This window comes from Vipera berus, assembly GCF_964194415.1.
Source record: "Vipera berus genome assembly, chromosome: 1".
Taxonomy (NCBI): Eukaryota; Metazoa; Chordata; class Lepidosauria; order Squamata; family Viperidae; genus Vipera; species Vipera berus.
In genome coordinates this window covers 323,948,920-323,975,577 of record NC_138202.1, presented here as the reverse complement: position 1 = coordinate 323,975,577, position 26,658 = coordinate 323,948,920, and the positions used below count along the sequence as shown (strand labels likewise).

Sequence of the window (26,658 nt, the reverse complement as noted above, 5' to 3'; positions counted from 1 at the left end):
ATCAGTATATATTTAAATTTCAAAATATGATACACAGTGGAGAAAGGTCAGGTATGGCAAAGAATTTTACAAATCATAGTGAAGAAGTAGGTGGGTTGAATCTGTTTCCACAGGTAAAGTAAGTGATCAGCCTGATTTTTTTTCTTCCCCATAAGCAGGTACAGATGGCATGTTTTGATCATATCGCATTCAGAAAAGTCCTATTAGATCAAACCAAAAGCCTATATAGTAAAACATCCTGGATTCCTCAAGGATGATAGACACCTCAAGGATCTAAAGCAATAATCCTCTCTGTTCTTGATCAGAAGCAGGTATTCTATAGTCCTAGAACAGAAAGTGAACCTTATTAAAGATTACAAAGATTCATTATTTCCAAGAAAGAAAATGTGTAGCATTATCAAATAGAATAATAATACATTTAGAATATATGAGGTAACTGAGGTGTAGGGGAGGGGAGGTTGCTTATACTAACACTGAATTCTTTGAGAACAAGAAGCTATATGAATGGTCATATAGTATCCCAGGAGGTTCTCAGGAAGAAACCTCTAATCTTGAAGGACACCCATGTTGTTATAAACATGTCAAACTTTTTAAAAGTAGGCAGTGATAGAGGAAACCAATCTGCCACCCAGGCCTGGATGGAGCCCTTTGTTGTTTTTGTTTTAAACAGCCAGAGCCCCACTTGGCCATGTATTGCATTTTTATTGCTTCTTATATTGTGACCTATCAATTCAGGCTGAATGAAATAAAATAAATAAGCATATATTTTAAAAGTAAATGTAACTTTCATCTGCCCCCTTCCCCACATTTGGTCTCATAAACTTTTTACAGCTTTTAATTTAAACATTGGAATTATTTGTTTCTTTAAATTATATCCCAACCATCTCTTTCTGCAAAGCGACTCTTACTTATAAATCAATGGCTCAAAAAACTGGTTATGAGTTTAAAAAAGTGTACCTTCCCTTATGAGTTTAAAAAAGTGTACATTACCCCAGCTTTTAAATTTATATGTCTTTATATATAAATCTGTCATTCAATTTATATATAAATCTGTCATTCAACCTCCAAGTGATTTAACTAGAAACTAAATTGCTCCCTGTCTGAATAAAAAATGAGAATCCCAAAGGTCCAAGATGACCTTCAAACCTATGACCCACGATTGCATTTCAGCCCTGGGGAAATATTTCCTTATTTAATATCTGTTAGTCACAGTTGCATCATAACTCCACTCTCTCCCTCCTGCCTCAAGTTTCTTTGAACACCACTATGGATTAAATCTTAACTAAACAATCCTTCTTAGCACTTAAGCAACATGAAAGTACTTTTGCCAAGAGTGTACTTTCTTTGTCTAAGGGCAACCAGCCCATTTCAGGCCAGAGAGAAGGAAGGAGTTTATTATGTGCCTACAAATTGTTTGTCTATACACATTACCAAAATACTTGGCAAACTTTCAAATGAATGGCAAACCACATTGTGTCAAAGAATATTTATGGAGCATTTTTCAGTAAGTATGACCTGAAAGCTCCTGATCCTCAACAAGGGACTTCATACAAATGAAATAAGAGATGGTAAACCAGTATGAGTTTGGACTGAATGAATTAAATATAAGGGCAGGTGATAAAAAGATGCTTCACATATTTCAATGTTAACTTATCATAATATTTTTTTAAAAACAGTAGATTCTAAAGAGATGAGTTTGAACCTAGTTCTTTCCTTAACATGCTAGTTTTCTACTTGAGTGAATATTTATTTAATTTCTTCACTTGATACAGAAAAAAACCCATTCAGTCACAACCTCTCCAAACTAATTCCCTTATCTTAGCATGTTTATCAGAGGTTTAAGGAAACAAGGCCTTCTGGCTCAGATACTTACAGAATACAGAATAACAGAGTTGGAAAGGACCTTGAAGGCCTTTTAGTCAATATGCTGCCCAAACTGAAGACCGTAAACCACTCTGGACAAATGGCTGTCTAATCTCTAAAAAAATCTCCAGTAATGGAGCACCCACAACTTCTGAAGGCAAGCTGTTCCTTGGTTTTAAAAAAATATGTATCTCCTGATAATTTTCTTTAAAATGGTGACAAGAAAAATTTCTGCATGAGACTTGGTGGGGGGGAGCTTCTATACATTAGTACATAAGAGCCTTGGTGGAGCAGTGGGCTAATGCCTCCTTAAGTAACACCAGCTGCCTGCAATTAGTGCAGGTTCGAGTCCCACCAGGCTCAAGGTTGACTCAGCCTTCCATCCTTCCGAGGTAGGTAAAATGAGGACCCAGATCGTTGGGGGCAATTAAGCTGACTTTGTAATAATGCCGCTTGGGGGTGTGTGAAAGCCCTAATAAGCAGGCATATATATAGAATGAAGGCTACTGCTAAGCTTGTAAGCCGCCCTGAGTCTTCGGAGAAGGGCGGGATATAAATGGAATTAAAATAAAAATAAAAAAATAAATAAAATGTTGAAATAAATCAGTTTTCTTTAACCTTCCAGATGAGGTGGATTACAATTCCCATGATTCCTGGTTAGCTAAGACTACATATGTGTAAGGAAGCTTAATAAATTTCCATGAAAAGTGGTTGTTCTTCCTTCCTCAGAGGTTTTGCTTTGTCTTCTCTTTCACTGTGCTTCTGAGTCCATTGTCTGTGTTATCATGTCCATAAATTTTATTTAGGCTCCTTTCTATTTTCTCTCCTGACATTCATTTTCTATTGTAGCTTCTAAAAATGTGGAAAAACAAAGCTGCTTCCATATTCCTTTACAGGACAGAAATCTGACTGTTCACAATAACCTGGTCAGGAAATATGATGCTCCCATAAACCAGAGGAGTTCATCCTGGGATCCTAGAGCAATATGTGGCCCCCGTGATGGCTTGGATGCACCAAGATATGAACATCATCAAAGGTTCCTACTGAATTTTAACTGGTGATTTGACAGCAGGGTTCTATATTTAACTCAGTGGGGAATAATCAATTGTACTGCAATTAATTGTGGATTTAAATTTAATCAAATTTAATTTTTAGTAAGAGCCTACCCACCTTGGAGAGTGCACCTGTGGCAATTCACTTGGCTTCAAAATTGTTTCCTAGTCCTGCCATAAAGAAACTCAGTCTATACTAAATTATAGGGAGCAAGTACAAATGAATGTCAGCAAACAAAACTATTCCGAATATTGCAGTATGCTAAGTCCTCTCACTGATGCCAAACACCCAGATCTAGAGTGCAAAAAGTACACCATGAGCACATGAAACAGAGGCAGACACACTGTAACCCCACCTTTCCTGAAATCCTGATGGACTGAAAACCCTGATACACAGAGATGTCCTTCCCTGGGGATCACATGACTTACCACAAATCTTGAAGGCGGGTCTTCAGGGAACGGAGTTATGGTGGGAGGCAGGAGGAGCTTATTTCCCAGTTGCTCAGGAAGGCATGGGCAACGTAGAAGCAAGCATGGCTCTGTTTTTCCTCAGCCTGTGGCTCCTCTTGGGGGCTTGCTTAGGGTGCCAGCATCCCCTCTGTCAGTGCTCGGACAGAATGGCATTCATCTGCCAGGAGAGTGAGGTGACCTATGTACCACAGGACATCCCCAGGAATTCCACTGAACTGTGAGTAAAAAAAAGAGAAGCAGACAAAAAACAGTCAAGTCAACAGCAGCTTTTGTTCTTGTCTTTCTGGGTCAGCTTCTCATTTGATAGGTCTGGCGAACATTTTCAATGTGTTTGTGTGGGGTGAAAGCTTTTGGGGGATTGATGATTCTTCAGAACACTGCAGCCCTTGAAGTTCATTCACATGATATTTTGCAGCTGCAGAGCAAAGATAAGCCACCTCAGACAGAAGTTTAAAACAAAGTTTCTTTTGATAGCAGTGGATGCTTTCAAAATAATTTATTAACACCCAGCACTTCCTCTCTAAAGCCTGAATTTCAGGCAGTTGAAACTGAACAGAGCACATCTGATTTGCTAAGAAGCTAGAAATCTGGCAATGGTCACTTCTTCAGGAAGAAGATAAAGGTTTCTTGGCATAAACTTGGTGGTTTGTGTTAGGATCACACAGTTCTTTGCATAGTTTCATAAAGAAGCAGGGTGACTCTCAAGTAAAGTCAGTGAAGCAAAGAGTCCTCGTGAAGAACAGCTAATGAGAATAAATGAGACAGTTCATTTCTCCACACCAGAAGAGTTTCTTAAAGTTCTCATTCATTTTCCACAGACATGAAGCAATTTACATATTGCTCCCACCCACTCCTGGAGCACCAATGCTATGTTGTTACTACATTAAAAACAATGGTATTTTTTCCATCTCAAATACAAAATACTGTTTCTCCATCTATCTGCTAAAGATGCAGAGTACAAATATGTGCCTGTATTTGGTGAAAGTATAAAAAGAGTCCATAGCATTAATTAGATTTCTCAGAATTCAGTGGGGCTTAGTTCCAAATAAATGGGTCTAATGAGGCAGTCTTAACAAACCTCATGACACAGCTGTAACTGCAGAACAGCTGCCTTACATCAGTAAAGTTTTATAGAATTATTGGGATCTTTACAAAGAAGAGATCTTGTAAGTGAATTTGTGAATTCTTTTTCTGGGAAAAGTTCAAAGCAGCTATGTACTACAAGGTAAAATGTACAAAATTTAGACATGAAGATTTCTTCCCTAAATAAAGAAGTAATAAAAAATCATATTTTCATGCAGGTCATAGCAAACGTAAATAGACTGAGAGAGAACTGAAGGTGACTCGGTAGAAAGATCATCTATTAGTAAATTTGTGTCTGGCTGCACTACTTTAATGTGCAGGTTGAACTTGCCCCTCAAAATGAAATTCCATTGTTATAAAAATAGTATATCAAGACAAAAGGCAGACTATATGCTATCTTTCGTATATATCTTTCTGTGTGGTCAAATAGCATTAATGGAGAAATGTGATACTATGCAACTCATACACTTTCAGGGTCTTTCCTCCCTTCTTGATAACCATGGCACAAACACTTCCCAGCAACTTTTGTTTCTACTGTGTCCTCATAATATTGCCTTCGTCTTATCCCACCCTCCATTCTTCATAACTGTCACAGCTTAGAGTCAAACATTTATTTGTCAAATTTATATGGCTGCCCATCTCACACAAAAGTAACCAATCAAAACATTCTACAATACAGTTAGAAATAATAAACACAAATAAGACAAAATCAGGAGAGTGGATGCATTATTGGGGACCCTCCATAGTCAAGCACAGTCCCTGAACACTAAATTTCTGTCCAAAACAAGCCCAACAGTTAGCTAATATGGACAAGCTCCCCTTTAAAGCAGAATCGACTTTTGTGAGGACTGTGGAAAAAAAGCAAAACAGTGGTTAGAATATCCTAGGGAAAGGACAGGGCTCATGAGTTGATTAACAAAAGTTCCCCCCATTTCAGTCTTTGGTTTCAGAGCATCTGTATCCACTAATATTTATTTTGTTTTTAATGTCACCCTTTCAGATTGTTAGGCAGGAACATTGAAAAAAATATAATGGAGGAAGGCACTGCCAAATACCTTGCACTACTGCCAAACTGCATAGTTGTGTTCATGTAAACACTAAGAGTCATGCTTAACTCAAAGGCATCTTTACCTTTCCATTGTTTGGCAGTAAAGCAATGCTCTGGTTCTACCTCTCAAAAAAAACCTATGTATCTACGTATGTATGTATCTACGTATGTATGTATGTATATATGTATGTATGTATGTAAAAATTCATATTCTGCTTGGCAGAAAATCATAGTCATAGTGTAGAAATGGGCAAACCACCACCAACCCTATTTCTATCCTTTTAGAAATTATGCTACCAATTCCATTTTTAGTCTTCCTGGGTCTTTTTACCTGAGGAATAATCACAAATCTGTTTTAGATTTTGTTTGAGAGTAAATTTCAGCAGCAGTGTGCACTCTGTCTTTTTTGTAACATTTATTCTTCTCAGCTGTTAATCTCAGCTGTTCTTATGCAAAAGTATTCACTCAACAATCCAAATTTGGAAGAAAAGCAGATGGATGAAAGGAAAAGATAAAAAGTGTCCATTAATCAAACTCTTAATAGGCGTTGATATTGATTCAATGTCTTCTTTTGAGAGTTCAAGAACATTGTGACAAGTCATACCCACAATGCCTGGATGAGCATGTTAGACCGTAGGGATTTAATAAAGATAGGCCATATTCAAGATAAAATCATGGGGTTCGAAATAGTTATTTAATTCAATCCAATCCAATCCCCTCTCAATGCAGGAATCAAATAATCATGCAGGAAGGTAGTAAATAGGCTTTCTTCCCCTCCTGAATCACAGAAAATGTTCCCTATAAACATTTTCTAGTTGGGCCTGTTGAGCAGAGTTGAATGGTCAGGATGGATTATTTTCAATGACTCTTCCATTTGTACACGAATAGGAATGAAAGCAATTCTTTCCCTGGGATTGTATGATGTGAATTATATCATTGAAAGATCTAGAAAGTCCTTTTGTACAACACACTAAGCTTGTTTAGTTACAATTGTGGTTATGGTTTTGTGTGTGTGTGTATGCATGTGTGCTTTATAAAATGGGTTCATTTACTAAAAAAGTGTATTAACCAAATTAAGCAAGTCCAATCATCATATAGAGGCCTGCACAGGTTTATCTTGGAAAAAATCCCACTAAAGACAATAATTAAATTAGAGTTCACAGACTTCCTTACACATCAAAGTGTTTAGGTAGTCAGAGAATAATGTGGAGATGTAGCAAAAATCTCCAACCCCCCCCCCCATTTTAATCTGATTATTAAATGAGACTTTAATAATCAATTCTATCAAAGATCAATATGAAGATACTGCTCAAAACATGTATTTCACAAATGCTATAAATAAACCAGTTTATGCAGTAATTTTGTGCAGAGTGTAACAGAATAACTGAAAAGGTAGTAGATTATTACAAAATAGGTAGATTAATTTATAGAATACTGTCATCTCTTTTAGTGACTTGAGTTCATACGCTAAAATGTAATGTGGTCTGATTTTGGCTTACAGATTTCAGTTTTGCTATATTCAGATATAGCTATGCTCTGATGTGCTTTTATAGGTCTCATAACCTATAAGGATATTCAGATACAGGAAAAATTTCTAGCACAGAAACAAGCTCATTTTAAATTGCTGCTAGCACACTGCTATCTAGCATGCTATAAAGTAAAATTTAGATGACCTAGCATTATTTTTGCAAAGATATTGCTTGAGAATACCCCACAGTACAGTATGCTATAAATATGATAGCGTACACATACAGGAGAGAGAATATAATCAATATAATGAAGTAATATAATGTTAGCGGGGCCAGATGTTGAATATTAGAAATTCAGAAATGCCTTCTGAGCCAAGGAGCTCACCAGATAATCTAAAATCAGGCACTATTCTCACTATAATGATGATAAAATGAAAGAGGAGATCAAAACAACATGGGCATCTCTCAGGGTTTCCTTTCAAGAAAAAAATGGGTACAAAATAAGTAGTGAGAGAGATAAAATAAAGCATATATTAAATCTCCCCAACAGAGTGCCTTACAAAGGTCCAAGACAGTGTTTCTCAACTTTGGTAACTTTAAGGTGTATGGAATTCCCCAGCCAACAATTTTTAGCCTTTCATGCAGTCCCCAGAAGTGTTTTGCACCTTTCTGGTTGCTTCCCCACACCTCCAATATCATTAACTTGTTTTCATTGCTAATAACAAGTACATATGTTAGGACCCTGCTTCTTGGCCAAGATTTACATGACAGCCTGAGCTAAGAACACTGTTTTCACACTGGGAACAATAACGATAGAGATTACAGAAGTTTCCTGCCCTCACTAGTTTGAAATATTCCTATGAATTTTGCAAGCAATCAAGGTTGCAGAAGATTGTTGGTGCTCTTTGTCTGCTAACTATTGAGTCTAGACAGGGCTGATGAGAAGCCTAAACAAAAAGTTGGAATATAGACATCCAATGCTGATTTGTTCGCTCAGTTTTACCTTTGAGAAACAATTCTTTAAAAAATTACTGTCTTTCTGATGACATGTCCTTAAAGTAGATTGCACACTGAAAGACCTAAATTTATCTGCCAGAAATTTTTACAGGCTGTTTGGTTCAATCATTTCTGCTGTCTGATCTATGAAATATAAAAATAGGGATGGGGTATATTTAATGTAATTACATTCATCAACACAGACTTCTCTACCAATCAAGGGCTTGTAATGCATTGCAGACATCAATAAAGAAATCTTCAAATTAAATAAATGCATGTAGTTTTGAACCCAGAACATTCTGTAAATAAATTTACTTAAGAGGTCAGCTCCCTAGTCTGCTCCTTGAAAAGGCAGAGTTTGGAAGTCACTTATAAAGAGATTTATTACTGGGAAGTTGTGCTAACCATCTCTGTTAAATGCAGGTTGGAACATTTCCTTCCAAAAGACTGAACCTATAAGGAATCCAGCACTTCTTTGATGAAAGATGGAAGACTGTCTTGAGTTCTGCTTCAAAAAACATTGTGTCCTGGTTTTTCCCCCCTCCCTCACTGGAGGGCATTGATAACTATGCTTGGTCTTACAGCATTTGCATTGCATTATTTCTAGAAATCACCCCTTATCTCTACCTTAATGGTAGAGGATAATTTATGGAGAAAACTAGTTTGCCACTCATTTAGCACCTGCTCCCTATTATTCACTTCAAAACCGAGCAACATATCTGCTAAAATGCATTGCCTAAGCCAGCTGCCTCTCTGCCCAGCTTCTTAATCAGGACTATTCCACTAGCACTAGGCAGTCATTCCAGATAGCACCCTATTACTATCAGGACACTATCTCAGCAATTTTTTTTTATTACTGAATTTATACGCCACTTCTCTGTTTATTCCAACATCCAAGTCAGTTTGCAACAGTAACAAAATTGAAGCGTCTTTCTCGCATACCTGATCGTCTAACTTCTAAGAGCGTTCTAAGGCCTCTTCAGAAAGATCTTTTCTATTAACTGATAGTGGACAGGCTCATAGTAGGTGATGTAGCCTTGCAGATAACCAAGGTCTAAGCCATTTGGGGCTTTAAAGGTCAACAACTTTAAACTGTGCCCAGCAGGCAGCTGCTATCACCTAGTGCAGGTAAAGATAGTGAAAAGAAGGTGCAATTAACTATTGCTAATTTTTGCCAGCTCAGGTAGTCACATTTGGCATAATAGCAATAGTATTTTGAGAAAATGCAACCCAATTCTGAGCAAATTTCACCTCAGTCCCAAATTCATTTTTCCCCTAACTGTTAGCACCTCCATTTTATCTGTATTGAGTTTCAGCTTGTTCTCCCTCTCCCAGTCCATTTTCAAGTAGGCAACTTTCAAGTGTACTAAAAAGCTGGGTATCATCAGCATTCTGACTGTAACCCAAACCAAACTCCAAATGACTCCCTCAGTGGTTTCGTGTATATGTTTAAGAGCATAAGAAATAACACAGCTTTGTGGAATGGCATGAAATCCATTCTGGACTGGATAGCCTCGGCATGAATTCTTAACTTTTCCAAAAAGTCTAAGACTTAATACTATGGCAAAGAGGAATAGTACACTAAATAGTACTCCTATATTTCCCTGGCCACCCAAATGCAGCAGCATTCAAATTTGGCTGGCTGCTGGGTGGAAATCTGTATAGTCTTACCACCTTCCGAAACATTCAGAAACCAACTCACAAACTCGGAGAACGAACCTTCACCCTCATCCTATACCCAAGCTACAGACATTCACCACTATTACAAGTCTTGTTACATCTCTAGGTTAAGGTTGCAGTGTAGCCAACGAAGCCTAGATGAAAGATAAGTTAGACCTCCAGTTTTAAATTCTGTTTTTTAATGCCAAATCAGTTGCTGGTAATATTTCTATTGTTGTTTTAACTATTCAGTCTTGTCTGACTCTTGGCAACTTTATAGGCAAGTGTTCTCCATGCTATCCTGTCAAGCACAGCTTCTGTCAGTTGTTGGATATTCATCTTTGTATCACTTTTGATATTATCAAGCCAGAATGTACTTTGCTTGCCTCTTCTTTTTGTGATGGGGGCTCCCCGATACTCCCATGTAACACCTCTGCTCCGCGAGCTGCATTGGCTTCCGGTTGCCCTCCGGGTGAGATTCAAGGTGCTGGTGATGACCTATAAAGCCCTGAATGGCTTGGGTCCGGGATATCTGAGGGAACACCTGCTGCCGGCATCAAGTTCCCTTCGTCCAGTGCGCTCCCACAGGGAGGGCCTTCTCAGGGTGCTGCCGGCAAAGGATTGCCGGAGGGCGACACCCAGGGGGAGGGCCTTCTCTGTGGGCGCGCCTGCCCTCTGGAACCAGTTACCTGTAGAGCTCAGGACTGCCCCAGATTTTCGTTCGTTCCGCCGGGACCTGAAGACCTGGCTCTTTGAGCTTTCCGGCCAGGACTGACAACTTTTAATTTTTAACCTATTCCAATTGGGTTTTTAATTAGAGTTAAGGGTTTTAGATTTTAATTAAGGATAATTTAATTTATTTTAATTTGTTATTAACTTTTGTATTGTCATATTGTTTTAATCGCCTTGTGAACCACCCTGGGTCCTACGGGAGAAGGGCGGTATATAAGTTTAAATAATAATAATAATAATAATAATAATAATAATAATAATAATAATAATAATAATAATAATAATAATTCCTAGGATCATTGACTTCTCCAATGAATTTGCATGCATGACATGGCCAAAGTAAATCAGACATAGTCTTGTGATTTTGGCTTCTAATGACGTATCTGTTGGTTGCTGTGGCGATCCATGGCATATATAATAATTTACACCATCACCACAGTTCAAAGGGATCAATTCTTCTTCAATCAGCCATTCTTAGTCTCATACCCATACATCATTGTAGGGAAGACTATTGCTCTAACTAACCTGCTTTTTAAATTTATATCAATATCTCTGCTTTTCCAGACCTTATTCATGTTAACTATTGCAGTGTAGCCTAAGATTATCCTGCAGTCACCCCATTCTCATTTTTTTCTCATCTCTCCTTATCATCTTTTTCATATGAGAGGCCACAGAATAATTCAAAGTCCTCCAGAGCATTATTGCACATTAGAAATGATATCTAGTTGCTAAGGCAGTTGTTATCACTGGGTAAAGCCATCAAAAAGGTTTTACTGCTAACATATCCCTGAGGAATATAGAAGATTTACTACTATTCCTAAAGAAAGTTGGTAAGATGTTTTGCCAGAGAAATAATTTCAAGAGGTCATTTGTGCACAGATTTAATAAACCTTATATAAGCTAGATGTCATTACCACTATGCAGATGATTTATTGCTTATATCCCATTCTCAGATAGGCTTATTCAAAGCTTGGATAGTTATTGCTCTTTAAATTGTCTAACTGTGAATGCAGAAAAAATCAAAGGGGTTCCTTTTCCCCAGTCTAGAAAAAACAGAAAATATACAGATGGAAAATTGGGGAACATAAAGTAGAGCAAGTTTTCTCTTGCATTAGCACTGCCCACAAGAGTTATTAGCACTTGCATAAGTGGAAATCATAATACTATAGGCTACTTACACATTAAGGGAATTTTGTTTGTTTGTTGTGAGTCTATAATTTTACTTGTAAGGCAGGTTTAATGTAGAAGTGTATTCCAATACATGAATTATACTGTTCAGCTTTAACAACTCCTGAAATAGCACAATTCCATTCTACAATTGCTCTTATCACAGTGAAACACAGGACTTCTTGAGTTAGTGTCTCTCATGTGTAAGCAAACAACGACTCTGTGTACTTCTTGAAATTCCTTGGAAGAAATATTTAAGACAAACATCAAAAAAGGGAACAAACCGTTATTAAAACACAGAAAAAAATGCCTTTATAAACAAAAGCCTGCTTTCATTCTCAGGAATGAAGGGCTATGTTTATTTATTTACACAGTTATTTTTCTTTAACATCTTTGTTAAACAGTTTAAATCAGTGATTTGGAGATTTGAAAACATTTTGACACTTGGTTATTGTTTCAGTAAGTCAGCCATGTTTTCCTTCATTATGCCTGTCAAGTCATTTTCAGGACTCTCCCATAAAAACATTTCTTGGACTTCTCCACTGATTTTATTGATTTATTTAAAGCATTTTTCTGGCCACACAAATCAGACAACATGGCAATGGATTTTGATAAGCAACAAATTCTTTCAACTTCATTGATTCATTCTATGAATCAAGAACTTATACAGCCAGATGATAAGTAGCTCCCTCTTTCTCTCTGTTTGTTTACTTTATGCATGTTACATGCTATCTAGCAACCTTTTTATATGATCAAAAAATTGTTCTTTCTAGAGAGAAAAAAAATGATATTGAGAAAGAGACTAATACATATCCCTATATATTTCTTCACCTCTCCTTCATCAACTCCCTATTCCATCTTCCTGAAGTTGTTTGGATCACCCTAGAACCTTTTATTTTTCTATAGAATTTATTATTGCAACTTTCAGCATTCTTCTCCATTTATCAGTGCACAGATGACATGGATGTTGCTGTTTTGGCAACTTAAACCCAGACACTGAAGATCAGCAATAGAATATAAAGAAAAGTTCCCAGTTTATATCCCTTCAGAATGCTGTGAATTATCTCTGCCTCTCATTCCATTTTGGGTTTAATTAGAAAAAATCTGGAATTAATTTCAGGATTAAAATTAATCCCATCCTGAATTTATTATGCTTCCATTGAAACATGAAAATGTTTACTTTTGAATATCCTGTATAGGATTTTGCTGCTAATTTGTAGCAGCTTTTAGAGCCTTCAATATGCACACATGTATGTATGTATGTACAGAACCCAAGGTGGAGACTATGCAAAGAGGTCTCAGAAGCACATAGGGGCACAGCACGCAGGCAAGAACTACATACACTGAATGGCACAATAAAATAGCTGACATTGTGTAAAGGAACATCTGCACAGTATGTGACCTAGACCAGATGTGAAATCCCAAGAACATCGGGGGGAACAACAGGGCTAAGATACTGTGTGACTTCCAGATCCAGACAGGCAGGCAAGTACTTGCCAGATATTGTGTTAGTAGACAAGGACCAGAGGACAGCAGTGGTGATAGATGTAGCAGTGCCAAATGATAGCAACATCAAGAAAGTGTATGAGAAGCTGGAGAAATACCAGAGCCAGAAGGAGGAACTAGAGAGGATGTAATAAAGGCCAAAGTGACCTTAGTGATGGTAGGAGTACTTGGGGCTGTGGCTCCAACAGATCCAAGAAACAACAACAGAGCATTCTGTCCAAAAAAGTGCAGTGGTAAGAATAGTTAAGATACAGTGCAGAACCCTCAAATTCCCAGACTTTTAATAAAAGAACTGAGACTGAGAAAGACACACACCACGCATAGGGGTAAGAAGGGATTTTATTACCATAATTGTTGCAAAAGAGCAACCTTCCTTCATACAATCATTCTGAATTTCTTCATGTTGTATGTATAATCACATCAAGGTAACACAAGATAATGCTCATATACATTGAGAATGCTCCTGTATATTGGCAAAATATATCAAGACGTTCCTGGTATCTTGCTCTATAATTGATCATATCATCATTGCAGTGTCATCCACTTACACAAAACCAAATGCATATCAATAAAACATAGGAGAAAGAAATCTTACTGAGGCAGTCTATCTGATTTCATCAAATTGTGATCAAGAGGATCCTTTGTGAAAAGTAAAATGCAAATGAGTGAACTCTCTGCAGAACATTCAGATATAAAAGAAAAAATAAGAGAGGATTTCTAATGCATTATGTGATTAGTCTTCAAAAAGTAAAATCAAGTAATTTGGAACAGAAAATGTGAATTATTAATTATAGGATAATAGCATTCATTGAGATAGTTTCAGCTTCCAGACAAAAATCTAAGTTGTATTGTTTTTTATTTATTTAATACCAAAGTCAGTGCATTGTTTAATTTCCTTCCCACACCAAGCTCACATTATCATCAGCTAGATCAGAGGTAAGCAACATTTGAAGAGGTGACAGTTGTAACATAAATTTCTGATCTTCTCAAAGGTATAGGACATCACCAGCAGGAACATGAACTATTGGGAGGGGGATTTTTAAAAAATATTATTACAAAGATTAACAGTAGTTATGGAAACAGGAAGCCCACCAGTATCAAGCCATTTGCCTTCTCAATTATCCAGATTCCAGAGAACAGGGAAAAGTAACAATTCCAAAATTTGGCCATTTTCTACCAGATTTCAATGGTATAATCTTGAGTTGTTAGAGATGCTGTTTACTTTCTACTAGTTGCTACCTTTGAGCTCCAACAACTGTAAATTAGATACATAGTAGAAAAGAAAACAATATAAAGCAATTATGTGTAACAAAACTGTAGTTTCTAAGTATAACCATAGTTGGATAGAAATGAATAGCATCAAATTCCAACAAACAAAAGTCCTTCACTGAATTCATAATTTGCAAACTAAATTCTGCTGCTGTGTGATGAGATGATAGTCACTGGCTCAGATGGCTTTTAAAAAATAAGAAATTAATGGAGGTCTACAAAAGGCTATTAGCTAGCTAAATAAATGGTTCACCTCCTGAATGCAATTACATATTAACTGATGCAGGGCAAAGAGGCATTTGCTTGGTCACAATTAAATCCAGAAATAAAGGATTAAATAAGAAAAGGATTATATCCCATGGACAGAAATTGCAAGACTGTGCATTTCAGGTAACCTTTTGGGGAAACTTCTTAATGGTAAGTGCTGTTCAGAATGGAAATAAGGTTTCTTGAGAAATGATGATACATTTTTCATTTATACATAAGTATATACCCAAGATTTCCTTTTGGGATAAGCAATGTTGCAGAAAATCAAAAGTACTAACAAATAAGAAATATAGCTAAATGCAGTTATAGCAACACTAGTCTTCATAACACTCCGTATTTTCTATTCTTCTTTTAAACTTCTCACTTCTATCTTTTTTGAGGATCCCATCAACTTCATCCAATCTTGACTTTCTTGGACATTCCCTTCTTCTTGAGCCATTCATCCTTTATATATTTATGACTGTTAAATAATATTTGAATATTTTTGTTATGTGGTCCTCATTCAAAAAACTCATTGTGCTGACTTTTATACTGGTCACTTACTTTAATATTCAGTCCATGTGTATTCGTTGAGCACTCAGTCAATCTTTATTTTATTGCTTTTTATTTTACCATACACACTTCCCATTTCCTTCATTCAAGCTATTTTTATGTTTCTCCTGAAATACTCACCTTTTGTTTCCATATAGTATAATAAAAAGGGGAAAAGCTTTCTGTTATTCACAGCCATTTTTGCTTCTCTCAGCAAACATTCATTACTCTCAAGAGAGTACATAACTGCCTGCTACCACTCTACTGGGATGAGAAAGGGACAGACAAATTTTAGGACATGCAAACACCATTACTACTCTACTGGTATTTGCATGTCTTAAAATTTGTCCTTCCATTTCTCACCTTTAGTGAACATTAAATGAAGGTACAGAAATACATCTATGTCTTTTAGGTTCTTTTACTATGTATAACTTGCAGTTGTTCACTCCATGTTTATTGTCAAACAGCTATTTTGGACTTCAGTACATTTATTTTCAGATATATACTTCTTATTATGTCACACATTCAATCTAACATTTCATTGTAGATCAGTTGCATATTCAGCCAACAACACAGGATTGTCTCTAAACATACACACGGGTACACATACACACACACACACACACACACACACACACACACACACACACAATCACATTATATAGTATTATTATTGCATTCATGAACCGTCAATTCCATATTCCCTTCTCCCAGGGGCATCTATCACTTATTACCAAATCAGCCCCTATCCATTAAGGTACCAACCTTAATGTTTCCTGATCACATTATACAGTGACAAGCAGTTCTGGATCAGAATTAGACAGAAAGTATGAGTAAGTGAATTAAAGTTCTCAGTCAACAGAGCTTTAATCTCCTCCATTATTTAACTAAGGTCCCTTTTATCCCACACTGAAGCCTTTCCTCCATTTTCTATCTTTTAACCCAGGGGTTCCCAACCAGGGGTGCTCGCACCTCCTGGGGGTGGGAGACGATATTCCAGGCGGTAAGAAAACTTGGTTTTTCAAAATTATAGTGTATATGCATAATTTATTGCTGTTATTTCAAACTTTTGTAAGGGGTGCGAGAATATATCAGAAGCATTCTAGGGGTGCAGGGTATAGAAAAGGTTGGGAACTACTGCTTTAACCTGAATTATCTAGAATTTCTAAAAAAAATCTGTCTCTTTCTATATACCTTTCATCTACTAGTTCCTGATGCTCTGTTAAGAGAATTTCACATCTGTACCACCAATAGCAAATTTAAAGATGAGTGAGGACATTTGTTTTTGTTTGCTTACTTTGTTTTTGTATTCCTGCATTTGTGTTAAATTTACTATAGTCTCTGGGGACTGCACAAATAGCATACTCATTTTAAACTCACAACAGCAGATGGGAGATGCTTCATGTGCTAGTATTTCTTGTCCCTCCTTTGCTGTTTCAAAGCAAATGGGGCTCTACAAATATATTTCCAGTTTACAATCTCACAAAAGGGAGTGAACTGAAATTCTACAATGATTTGTATCAAACGCTTTTGAAGAGTCTTCTCTGAGGAAATGTAATTAATTTCCTAAAGCCAAAAGCACGTTTTTTTCTTTTCCATAATGTCGCTAAGCTGCTGGAAAAGCTGGGGGGGGGGGTTCATTTGTTACTAACATTTTCATGCCACTGTAGTCCCAAAGGCTAGAACAGTGCACTAAAAAAGCCTCCAGAGGATTAAAAGCTCAGGACAGTAATAAATAACATACATTCCAGTGATGTTGACCAACCAGGGTGGAACATTGAACATTCCCCAAATGATCTCTTCCAGAGTCATGGATTTATTTCTTTATAGAAATTCATTAGGGAGAAACTAGTATTTATATATGGAAGCCTTCTATTCTGTAAAATGGATACCACCATTGAGCAGCCCCTGCTATGGAGTACTTGTACATGGAATTCTTTCAGAGCTGGATTCCCAGCATTCATTCTCTCTCTCTCTCTCTCTCTCTCTCTCTCTCTCTCTCTCTCTCTCTCTCTCTCTCTCTCTCTCTCTCTCTCTCTCTCTCTCTCTTTCTCTCTCTCTCTCATCTTAGTGGATGGGGAGATTCACTTCATATAAGGCAGTCTTGGAGATCAATCTTATGGATGCTAAGCATCTGTTCTTTTGGGAAGGAGTCTTTTGCCTCTCCTCCCCCTTTTCATTCTTTGTTATATTAACATACAGTGGCGTAGCGTGGGGGGTGCAGGGGGGGCCGGCCGCACCGGGCGCAACATCTGGGGGGGCGCCCATTAAGCTCGCCGGAGGGGGACGATTCTGCTTCACCGAGGGTCGGAGGAGCGAGCGAGTGGGCGGAGCATAGAAAGCAACCGCATTTGCTGCGCCCAGCCAGAGCGGGATCCCGTCCTCTCGCGGCTGCGGATCGCCTCCTTTCTCGGGTGGGGGTGGGGAGGCTTGGCGGCGTCTCGCCTCCCTCTCTTTCTCCCGCCGCGGCTCTCCTCCGCTTGGCTCTCAACCTGCAAGCCCGGCCCCCCCCGACCCAGCTCCCGCCCCCATCTCCTTTCCTGGAGGTAAAGGTAAAGATGAGATCCCCCCATCTCTCTTAGATTCAGAAGACCCGGTTGCTGAAGTCGTGAACTCGCCGGGTCGCGCCCGTCTTCACGGGGCCTGAATGAAGGCGTCGGTGTTAAATCTAAATAACCAATCCATCACCCTCCATTTAAGCAAGAGGAACGGATAGGCGGTTCTCAAAATCACTCGGCGGCTGCCCCTGATCTTGAACTTCCTCTTAACCAAGACAAACGGGAGCTCCCAGGTTGAGAATTCGGAGGAGCTTCCCCTCGGCTGTGGAAGTTCACTTTTGAGACAGCCGCTATCTTTGGGCAATTGGTTTCACTGGGTTTCTATTGTGGGGTAAGGAGGGGGAGGGGGGCAATGTACCTTGTCCGGAAGGTATTGAGGAGAGGAGGAAGGTGACTGGAGAGGGACGGAAGTCCAGGTAGCGCCAAGTTCCTGAAATCTCTGCCAGAAAAGGAAGGAAGAGAACGGCGCTTGTCCTAGTCCTAGTTGGGAAGAGGAATCTGCCTGAAATTGACTAGTCAACGGGACTTCAGAGTTTTCCCTTTGGGGGGTAGGTCCGAGAAATTGACAAGACCCACTCTCGAATCCGTGTTGAATTTAATAAGGTCACTTTATAGTCCAATCCCCTCCTGCTGAGAAGTAGCCGAAGCAAGTTCCGTGAGATTCATTCCCAGGTAAGCAGAGACTTCCCAGTACGTTCGACTACAGCATCCCTCATCCTTGATTGACCCTGGACGAATTGGTGATGACTGGGACTTGAAATCCAGGACATCGAGCGAGCCCGGGTTGGGAGGGGAAAGGGGGAGGAAGGGGGTAGCCTGGACTGTGGGTCTGCAGGAGGCAACAATCTGGAATATGGACAATTTGGAATAACCTTGGGAAGCTGAGGCATTGTAAGTTGGAAGTCATTGTTTGTTGCCTAACATGTTGGGTCACCCCACACCACATGCTAAGCCATAAACCGTGGTTGGTATCCAGGGTTTAGGACAAGATGGAGAAAACTAGCCAATTGTGGGATCATAAATCCTGAACAATGGGCAAGCTCTAAGCTTTTGAATTTAGAAACTAACAGGGGACAACAGAAATCAAAAGTACACACTTTCACGTATGTAGACATCCTGTAAGGGTGGAAAACTCATCTGTTCTTTGTATACCATGGTCTGAAGAGCTAAATTTTTTCTACGTCTGAAGAAAATTTTTATGAGTACAAGTCTCTCATTAGGGAATTTGAATTCCATACATTCATTTGTATGTTTGATACTCATTATTAAATGAGTAAATTATTTAATTGTATAACATAACATGAATATGTAACACTAGTTTTACTTACCGCAGAAGAGATGCATGCTTTGTCTGGCCTTCCTTCCTTCCTTCTTTTTCTTTTTTGCATACAACAGACATCTTTAATTTTTTTTTTTTATTAAAAAGTTTTAACATACAATTTTTCCTTTAAAAATCCCCCCTCCCCCTCCCTTCTCCCTCCCCCCCTACCTCTCCCCCCTCCCCCCCTCCCCCCCCGACTTCCCAGAGCTAAGTACAAGGTATATAAAAAAAAACAATCATAAACAACCATATACTAACATCCATAAACTCTAAAATCCATCACTCTCTAGCTTATATAGGATAATATATATATATATATATTAAATATATATAGAAAAACAAAAATAGGAAAAAAGAAGAAGAAAAGAAAGAAGACTTATTCAAATGCTACATGAAACTTCTTAACCCTATAAATCCATTTTCTCCATTCCATAATATAACGTTCTTGCGATTTTGGCCTAAGACTTCCCAGTACGTTCGACTACAGCATCCCTCATCCTTGATTGACCCTGGACGAATTGGTGATGACTGGGACTTGAAATCCAGGACATCGAGCGAGCCTGGGTTGGGAGGGGAAAGGGGGAGGAAGGGGGTAGCCTGGACTGTGGGTCTGCAGGAGGCAACAATCTGGAATATGGACAATTTGGAATAACCTTGGGAAGCTGAGGCATTGTAAGTTGGAAGTCATTGTTTGTTGCCTAACATGTTGGGTCACCCCACACCACATGCTAAGCCATAAACCGTGGTTGGTATCCAGGGTTTAGGACAAGATGGAGAAAACTAGCCAATTGTGGGATCATAAATCTTGATGAAGCCCATCATCGCTCCATGTGATGTATGCACTCAATCTACAAACGTAGTCCAAGCCTATTCACATCTGTTGTAAGGTCATTCTCTCGTGGGGTTTATCTTGACATCCACTAAGAGTGGAACAAACATGCCCCATTAACCATTTTCAACGCCATGTCCTCTCTTTGTCTCATCCTAAATCACAGCTGAGGCACCTTAAAGTTGCCTTGTTTCAGTTTTAAACTAGCATTTTCCCTCTTCTCCAGAGACCCTTTTTTGCCTTGAACCTAACTCAAGGGTAGGCAACCTTGGCTCTTTTATGACTCATGGACTTCAACTCCCAGAATTCCTGAGCTAGTGGAAGAGACTCGAGTGCTAAAATCCACGGGTTAGGGGGCGCAAATTACTTGCCTTGCCCCGGGTGCTGACAACCCACGCTACGCCACTGTTAACATATATAGAAATATGGTGATTGGATGAATGAATTTTTGTCACTGTATTGAGCATTGCAGGGACGCAGTGGCTCAGTGAGTTAGGACGCTGAGCTTGTCGATCAGATGGTTGGCAGTTTGGCGGGTCGAATCCCAAGTGCCGCGTAACAGAGTGAGCGCCTGTTACTCGTCCCAGCTTCTGCCAACCTAGCAGTTCGAAAGCACATAAAAATGCAAGTAGAAAAATAGGGACCACTACGGTGGGAAGGTAACAGCGTTCCGTGCACCTTTGGAGTCTAGTCATGCTGGCCACATGACCACGGAGACGTCCTCGGACAAGCGCTGGCTCTTCGGCTTTGAAACAGAGATGAGCACCGGCCCCTAGAGTTGGAAATGACTAGCACACATGTGCGGGGGAACCTTTACCTTTACCTTATTGAGCGTTGCATCTTGGTCTCCTAGATACAAACCAAATATTCTAAGTAATGCATCACACTGGTTGTCCCCTTCTGGATCTACCTCTGGCCCTGTGGAAGAGGAATTCCCTTCTCAATGCTGCTAATCAGTGGCTTAGGGCAAAGCGAGGATTGGATTTTGCTTCTGCTCTTCTCACTAAATTGCTACATTTGTGCTTTTCAGAGCATCTCTGTGAAATGTGGATACTTGGATTTGAATAAAAAATATGTTTTTGGTTGATAACATTTTAAGAATAGTTTTGGATAATGAGACTGGAAGCTTATTATTTTTTCCTATTTTTAGTTTTGACACAAAGTATCAGTAAACAAAATTTACAGCAAGGAAATGATTTGCAGAGAGCTGGGGTTGTTGATTCCTGTCTTTTGCCTGTAAAATCACATACTCTCACTTACAAATCTGGTTTCCCAAAAAGAACTGTATGGATGAAGGTGGCCTATTTTTCCTTCTTTGTAAAAAATGTAGCTTAAGGTAAGAAAAAAGGAAATGCTTTATGAACTCTACATGCTGTGTCTCCTTCCCTAGCTGGTTTTAAACACACACACACACACACACACACACACATTTGCTAATTGTATGGAATTTGAAATAAAATATATTTGTATTTGCTTTTCTTTGGAAATATTCAAAGTATCTAGATGGAGAAAAATAAGAATGAGAAATTTAAAGCTAATTTCTCCAAATAGGAAGACTGATCTTTTATCCCTCTGAAAATTTGTGCAAACTCTTTGCAGGTGTCGAACTAAGCCCTGGCTTCATTCCTTCTTTTTGCTGATAACCCAGGTGGCTCAATTCTTTCAGCCTGGAGGACATCAAGCTGCCAAATCTCTCCCTCAAATGAAGGCTGAAGGAATGGCATCAGCCTGCAGCTGGAGAAAGGGAGATGGAAAGAGGTCAAGGGGAGAGAGCTCCCAAAACCTTGAAAACCGAGAGTATGAACTAAATCTGCAAAGAAACAACTATTCATCCAGAGATATAATTGATCCAATAATTTAAGAAAAAACAGATTTGAAAGGCGTGCTCTCCTCCCTTCACTTGGTTTCGCTGAACATTAAAAAAAAACTGGCAGGCCTTGGTATCTGCCCTTGAATAAAGTTTATACTTGCTCTGCAGTCAGAGGAGAAACATTGCTAGTATAAACGCCTCCATTTGGGGATTCTCTACTTAACATAATTATGTTTGGACAAAGTCTTTTCTGTTTCCAACATTAGGGCTCATCCACGTTTTTGTGGAGGTGGTACTTCTGCCTTGCTCTGACTATTCATGCTTTATGTTAGACTATTCATTCAAGTCTAACATGCTTATCTGATTCTTAAGAAAGTTATGTAAACTTTGTAAATATTATTATTCATTTTCATTAATTGTAGCTTGCTCTAAAATGATTTTTACTTATAAAAAGAATAGAAATTTTATAAATAAATTTTGCTTTAGAGAAAAAAAATATTGCTAACAATAATTCCCCATATCAGGAAAAAAATAATTTCCAATATTATTTCCATTGGGCCCCACCATCCTCCACTGGCAATAGTTTAAACATTTGCAGCTTGGCTGGATTTGCTTTGCATTTCAAACTGCGTACTATTATTTTAAAACTGGGGAAACTTTAAGAGCGTCTATCCATTTAAGATTCTGTGATATATTTTCATTTGTCCTGCTCTTTTAATAAGGGTGGAATGTTTTGTAATTCAGTTCTTCATGTTTTTTTGAATATTGTCAAAGGCAAGGGGCAAAAGCTTTACATCCTCTGTTTTTTTAAATATATTTTTCAAAATCTTGCTTTGGAGGAAAACTGACAAGATAAACCACTGATATGTATTGCAACTAATCATTCTTCATTTGTCACATTTTATGAAGTTCTGCAAATTTTAATATAACTTATATAATCATGCCATATGTGGACATCGTGGTGCCCTCAAGATTTTCAGAATGTCTACTAATATGTATGGAATTCATATGAATTGGTACCAGAAATATGGTGGAGAAGGAGCAGTCCATGGGCTAAAACACTGCCTGAAAAAAAATGCTGCTTTGCCTCTAGCAAAGACATAATGATGGGAAAGAATTTAGTACTTGATCAAGGAGGAACTGACCTCCTTGATCAAAATTTGGATTAAATGCATTTATTTATTTATTCTTTTGATCAATTCACCTTGAATTTTGCAGTTTCCAAATAGTTTGAATTCATGCACAAACATGTATAATTATGAAAATGGTGTGGAAAAGATACATTTTAAGGCAGGGGCATCAAACTGCCGGCCCGTGAGCCGGATGTGTCATGCCAAAACTGTGCCCACCCCATTGCCAGAAATGGAAAAAAAGTCGAGATACGTCACGACACATCACGTGATGTTGTGAGTTTGACACCCCTGCTTTAGGAGAATAAATGAAAATAAATGTATCTACATGTTTGTGTGCATGTATACATGTGTGAGTGCATGCATATGTGTGTATCTGACTAGTGCAGGAAGAGAATGAAACTGATCTGTGTGTTCAGTTTAAATCCATTATACGTGACTGCTTCTGAGCAAATCAGCTCTTCTGGGCTAAAATTAAAGTCCCTTTTTATGCTCTGCTTGAATTACTAAATTGACAGTTTAACCAAGATATGTATGACATTTCTACCTAAAGAAACTGATGCATTTCTATTGGTTGGGATATTAGTTGGTCTTGGAACATTACAGGACATACTCCAAAAACCATAGAGTGAACAAAATTTTGTGTTGAAGTAATTTCTGTCTGTCAAAGGTTCAGTGCTGTGTTCTTGAAATTAAGCACAGGGCAAGGAGGCAGGACAGCAATGCTTGCTAGAAATACAAGGATAAAGACAATCTGTTGAAATGAAGGCTGTTCTCTCCCCTTACCCTGCCTGTTTATCTACATTTCAGCCACAACACTGATAATGACACTTGTGTACTGTAGGCAGTACAGGCCAGTAATTTCTAAGCTCTGTTTGACAAGCCTTTACCAAGAGAAATCCATTGATTTAATAATAAGTGGCTCTGTGAGTCCAAGTTATGCAAGTGTGTATATGTATGTGTATATGTCAGGGGTCCCCAACCTTGGCAACTTTAAGACTTGCGGACTTCAAGTCCCAGAATTCCTCAGCCTCCATACATTTAAAAAAAAATCAAGAAGTAGGTTGAGACTATTCTGAAAGAACAGCAAATGAATAGGTATTTGTTTTATTGCAATTAAATATTACTGATATATTTATATCAACAAAAATATTTTGTACTTTTTCTTCATGGGGAAAAATGCTTGATTTTCTCCTGTCAGTTAACAAAAATAAAAGGGCCAATATTGATTACTATGTACTTGGTTTTCAGGACCAATATAAATGGTCTACACTGGAGGTTCTTGGCCCAATATAATTTTCTGATGGCTTTAAGGACTATTCTGCTGAAATATAACCACATGATGCTTTCTGTGGCCTTTAAAATTGAAAGAAGATTTATACAATTGACACAATAATTTCTAGAAGCTTCTTTTAGATTACTGTAAAATATGTGGCTCTAAATCAGTGGGAACATAGAGGTAATATTAGGGGAAGACTTGTTACAAAGTCAAATAGTGGGAAATCTGAGAGTTGTAATCCAACCCATGTAACTTGAGGAAACATAGTTGGGGATGGCAATTGTAGAGAAGAAGGTGGGTCTTTGTTTCCCAATGTTGGTCAAAGTACTTAATTGAGTTTGGCCATTTGCTGACCAAGGATTTTAACACAAGCTGCTTAATCTTTAATAGGCTTTTTTTTTGGTGCCCTGTTTTCCAATAGCAGGATTGGTCAGTCCAGAAAAACTATAGTTCTAAGCATCTTTCACTATTGGTCATTATGGCTGGAGTTACTAGGAGTTGTAGAAAAGCAAGCAACTTACACAGGAAGATTTTAAAAAGGACCTTATAAAAGTTACCAATAGTCCACCTAGTCTTTATTAAACTAAGTTCTACATTAATTTATCTGACATCTCACACAGAAATGAAATGGCCATATCTTGCAAGGAATGCTGGGGAGGATAACCTCCAGTTCAATCCTGGGGTCGTACTGACTGGAGATACTAGGAACTATAATTTAGCAACAACTGGAGGATCCCTGGTTTAACTACTAAAGAGTGATCAAACTGAACGGATAATTTTTGAAGAATAATAGACAGAAGGGAGGGTGAATAAAAGCCATTAAGTTGCTGAAAAGGGTTTTTTTAGTGTCTCCTTTTCTAATTGTGCTTTGTAGCATTTCGTGGCAATATTTTCTGCTCCTCTATGTTAAAAAATAAGTCCTAATATTAAAAACCTATAATTAATCTCCAGTTCTAATTCTGATTATAATGAAGCTAAGCTCCTAGAAACATTTTATTTGAGAAGCAGATTATTATTTTTTCCAGTAATCACCTGCCCTGGGTGATTTTTTTTTCTAATATTCTTTAATGGCAAAAAAGACAGAATTTAAGTATTTCATTGGGACAGGAAAAATCCGGTTTCAACTATAATGTACGTCTTCCCTGAATTTGAGAAAAGTGAAGATTTAGGACATCAAAGAAAGGCTGCTGAGCTGGAAGTACTGATAGTCTCATTAATGCTATTTTTCTTGATAGGATCAGCAAGGGACATTGAAAAGAAACGCAGTATAAAAATACCCACTGAAATAAAACCAAATCTAGCAGTAGTTTTTAGAACCTCCTTATCTCAGCATGGAATGGATTCGTTTGTGTTATCTCATTACACAGCACAGGGATCATGGAGTGACAGCAGGTGGATCTCAAGAAGATGAAAGATCACTTGCCAAGGTCAATTATCAAGAAAAAAAATTCTAGTCTCAAACACCCTAAATCTCTGAAATACAGCCAGAAGAAGGCTTTATTGCTTGTTGCTTTGTTAATAAAGAGGTGTGCTGGATATTGGGTTTAATGTACCAATCAGTGTATGGCTATGAGTTTAGGATGTCTGCCACAGGTGTGAGTACCTAGATGAACTTAATATGTATTTAAAAACTAAGCAGGTTCAAATGCAGTTAGTACTTGATTTGTTGTTGTTAGCTGTGAAGTTGTGTCCGACCCATCGCGACCCCATGGACAACGTTCCTCCAGGCCTTCCTGTCCTCTACCATCTTCTGGAGTCCATTTAAGCTCACACCTACTGCTTCAGTGACTCCATCCAGACACCTCATTCTCTGTCATCCCCTTCTTCTCTTGCCCTCAATCTTTCCCAGCATTAGGCTCTTCTCCAGTGAGTCCTTCCTTCTCATTAGGTGGCCAAAGTATTTGAGTTTCAACTTCAGGATCTGGCCTTCTAAAGAGCAGTCAGGGTTGAACTCCTCTAGGACTGACCGGTTTGATTGCCTTGCAGTCCAAGGGACTCGCAGGAGTCTTCTCCAGCACCATAGTTCAAAGGCCTCAATTCTTTGGCGTTCAGCCTTTCTTATGGTCCAACTTTCACTGCCATACATTGCAACTGGGAAGACCATAGCCTTGACTATACGCACTTTTGTTGGCAGGGTGATGTCTCTGCTTTTTTGTGTGCTGTCTAGATTTGTCATGGCTTTCCTCCCCAGGAGCAAGCATCTTTTAATTTCTTGGCTGCAGTCCCCATCTGCAGTGATCTTGGAGCCCAGGAAAATAAAATCTGTCACTACCTCCATTTCTTCCCCATCTATTTGCCAGGAATTGAGAGGGCCAGATGCCATGATCTTGGTTTTCTTAATGTTAAGTTTCAACCCAACTTTTGCACTCTCCTTCTTCACCCGCAACAAGAGGCTCTTTAGTTCTTCTTCACTTTCTGCCATTAGTGTGGTATCATCTGCATATGTTAGGTTGTTGATATTTCTCCTTGCAATCTTAATTCCAACTTTTGATTCATCCAGCCCTGCCTTTCTCATGATGTGCTCTGCATATAAGTTAAATAGACAGGGCAACAGTATACAGCCTTGCCGGTCTCCTTTCCCAATTTTGAACCAATCTGTGGTTCCATGTCCAGTTCTC

General features: G+C 38.5%; 1 protein-coding gene across 1 annotated transcript in view; it reads left to right on the top strand.

Annotated features, from left to right (window-relative positions):
• Nucleotides 1–3,445: 3,445 nt before the first annotated feature.
• FSHR (follicle stimulating hormone receptor) overlaps nucleotides 3,446–26,658 on the top strand; it is a gene marked incomplete at its 3' end in the record, with an annotated part of 78,130 nt that continues 54,917 nt past the window's right edge. The window contains exon 1 of the mRNA XM_081331721.1: nucleotides 3,446–3,603. Coding sequence (XP_081187847.1) covers nucleotides 3,449–3,603 — 155 coding nt within the window. The 5' untranslated portion in view covers nucleotides 3,446–3,448. The remainder of the gene's footprint in view (nucleotides 3,604–26,658) is intronic.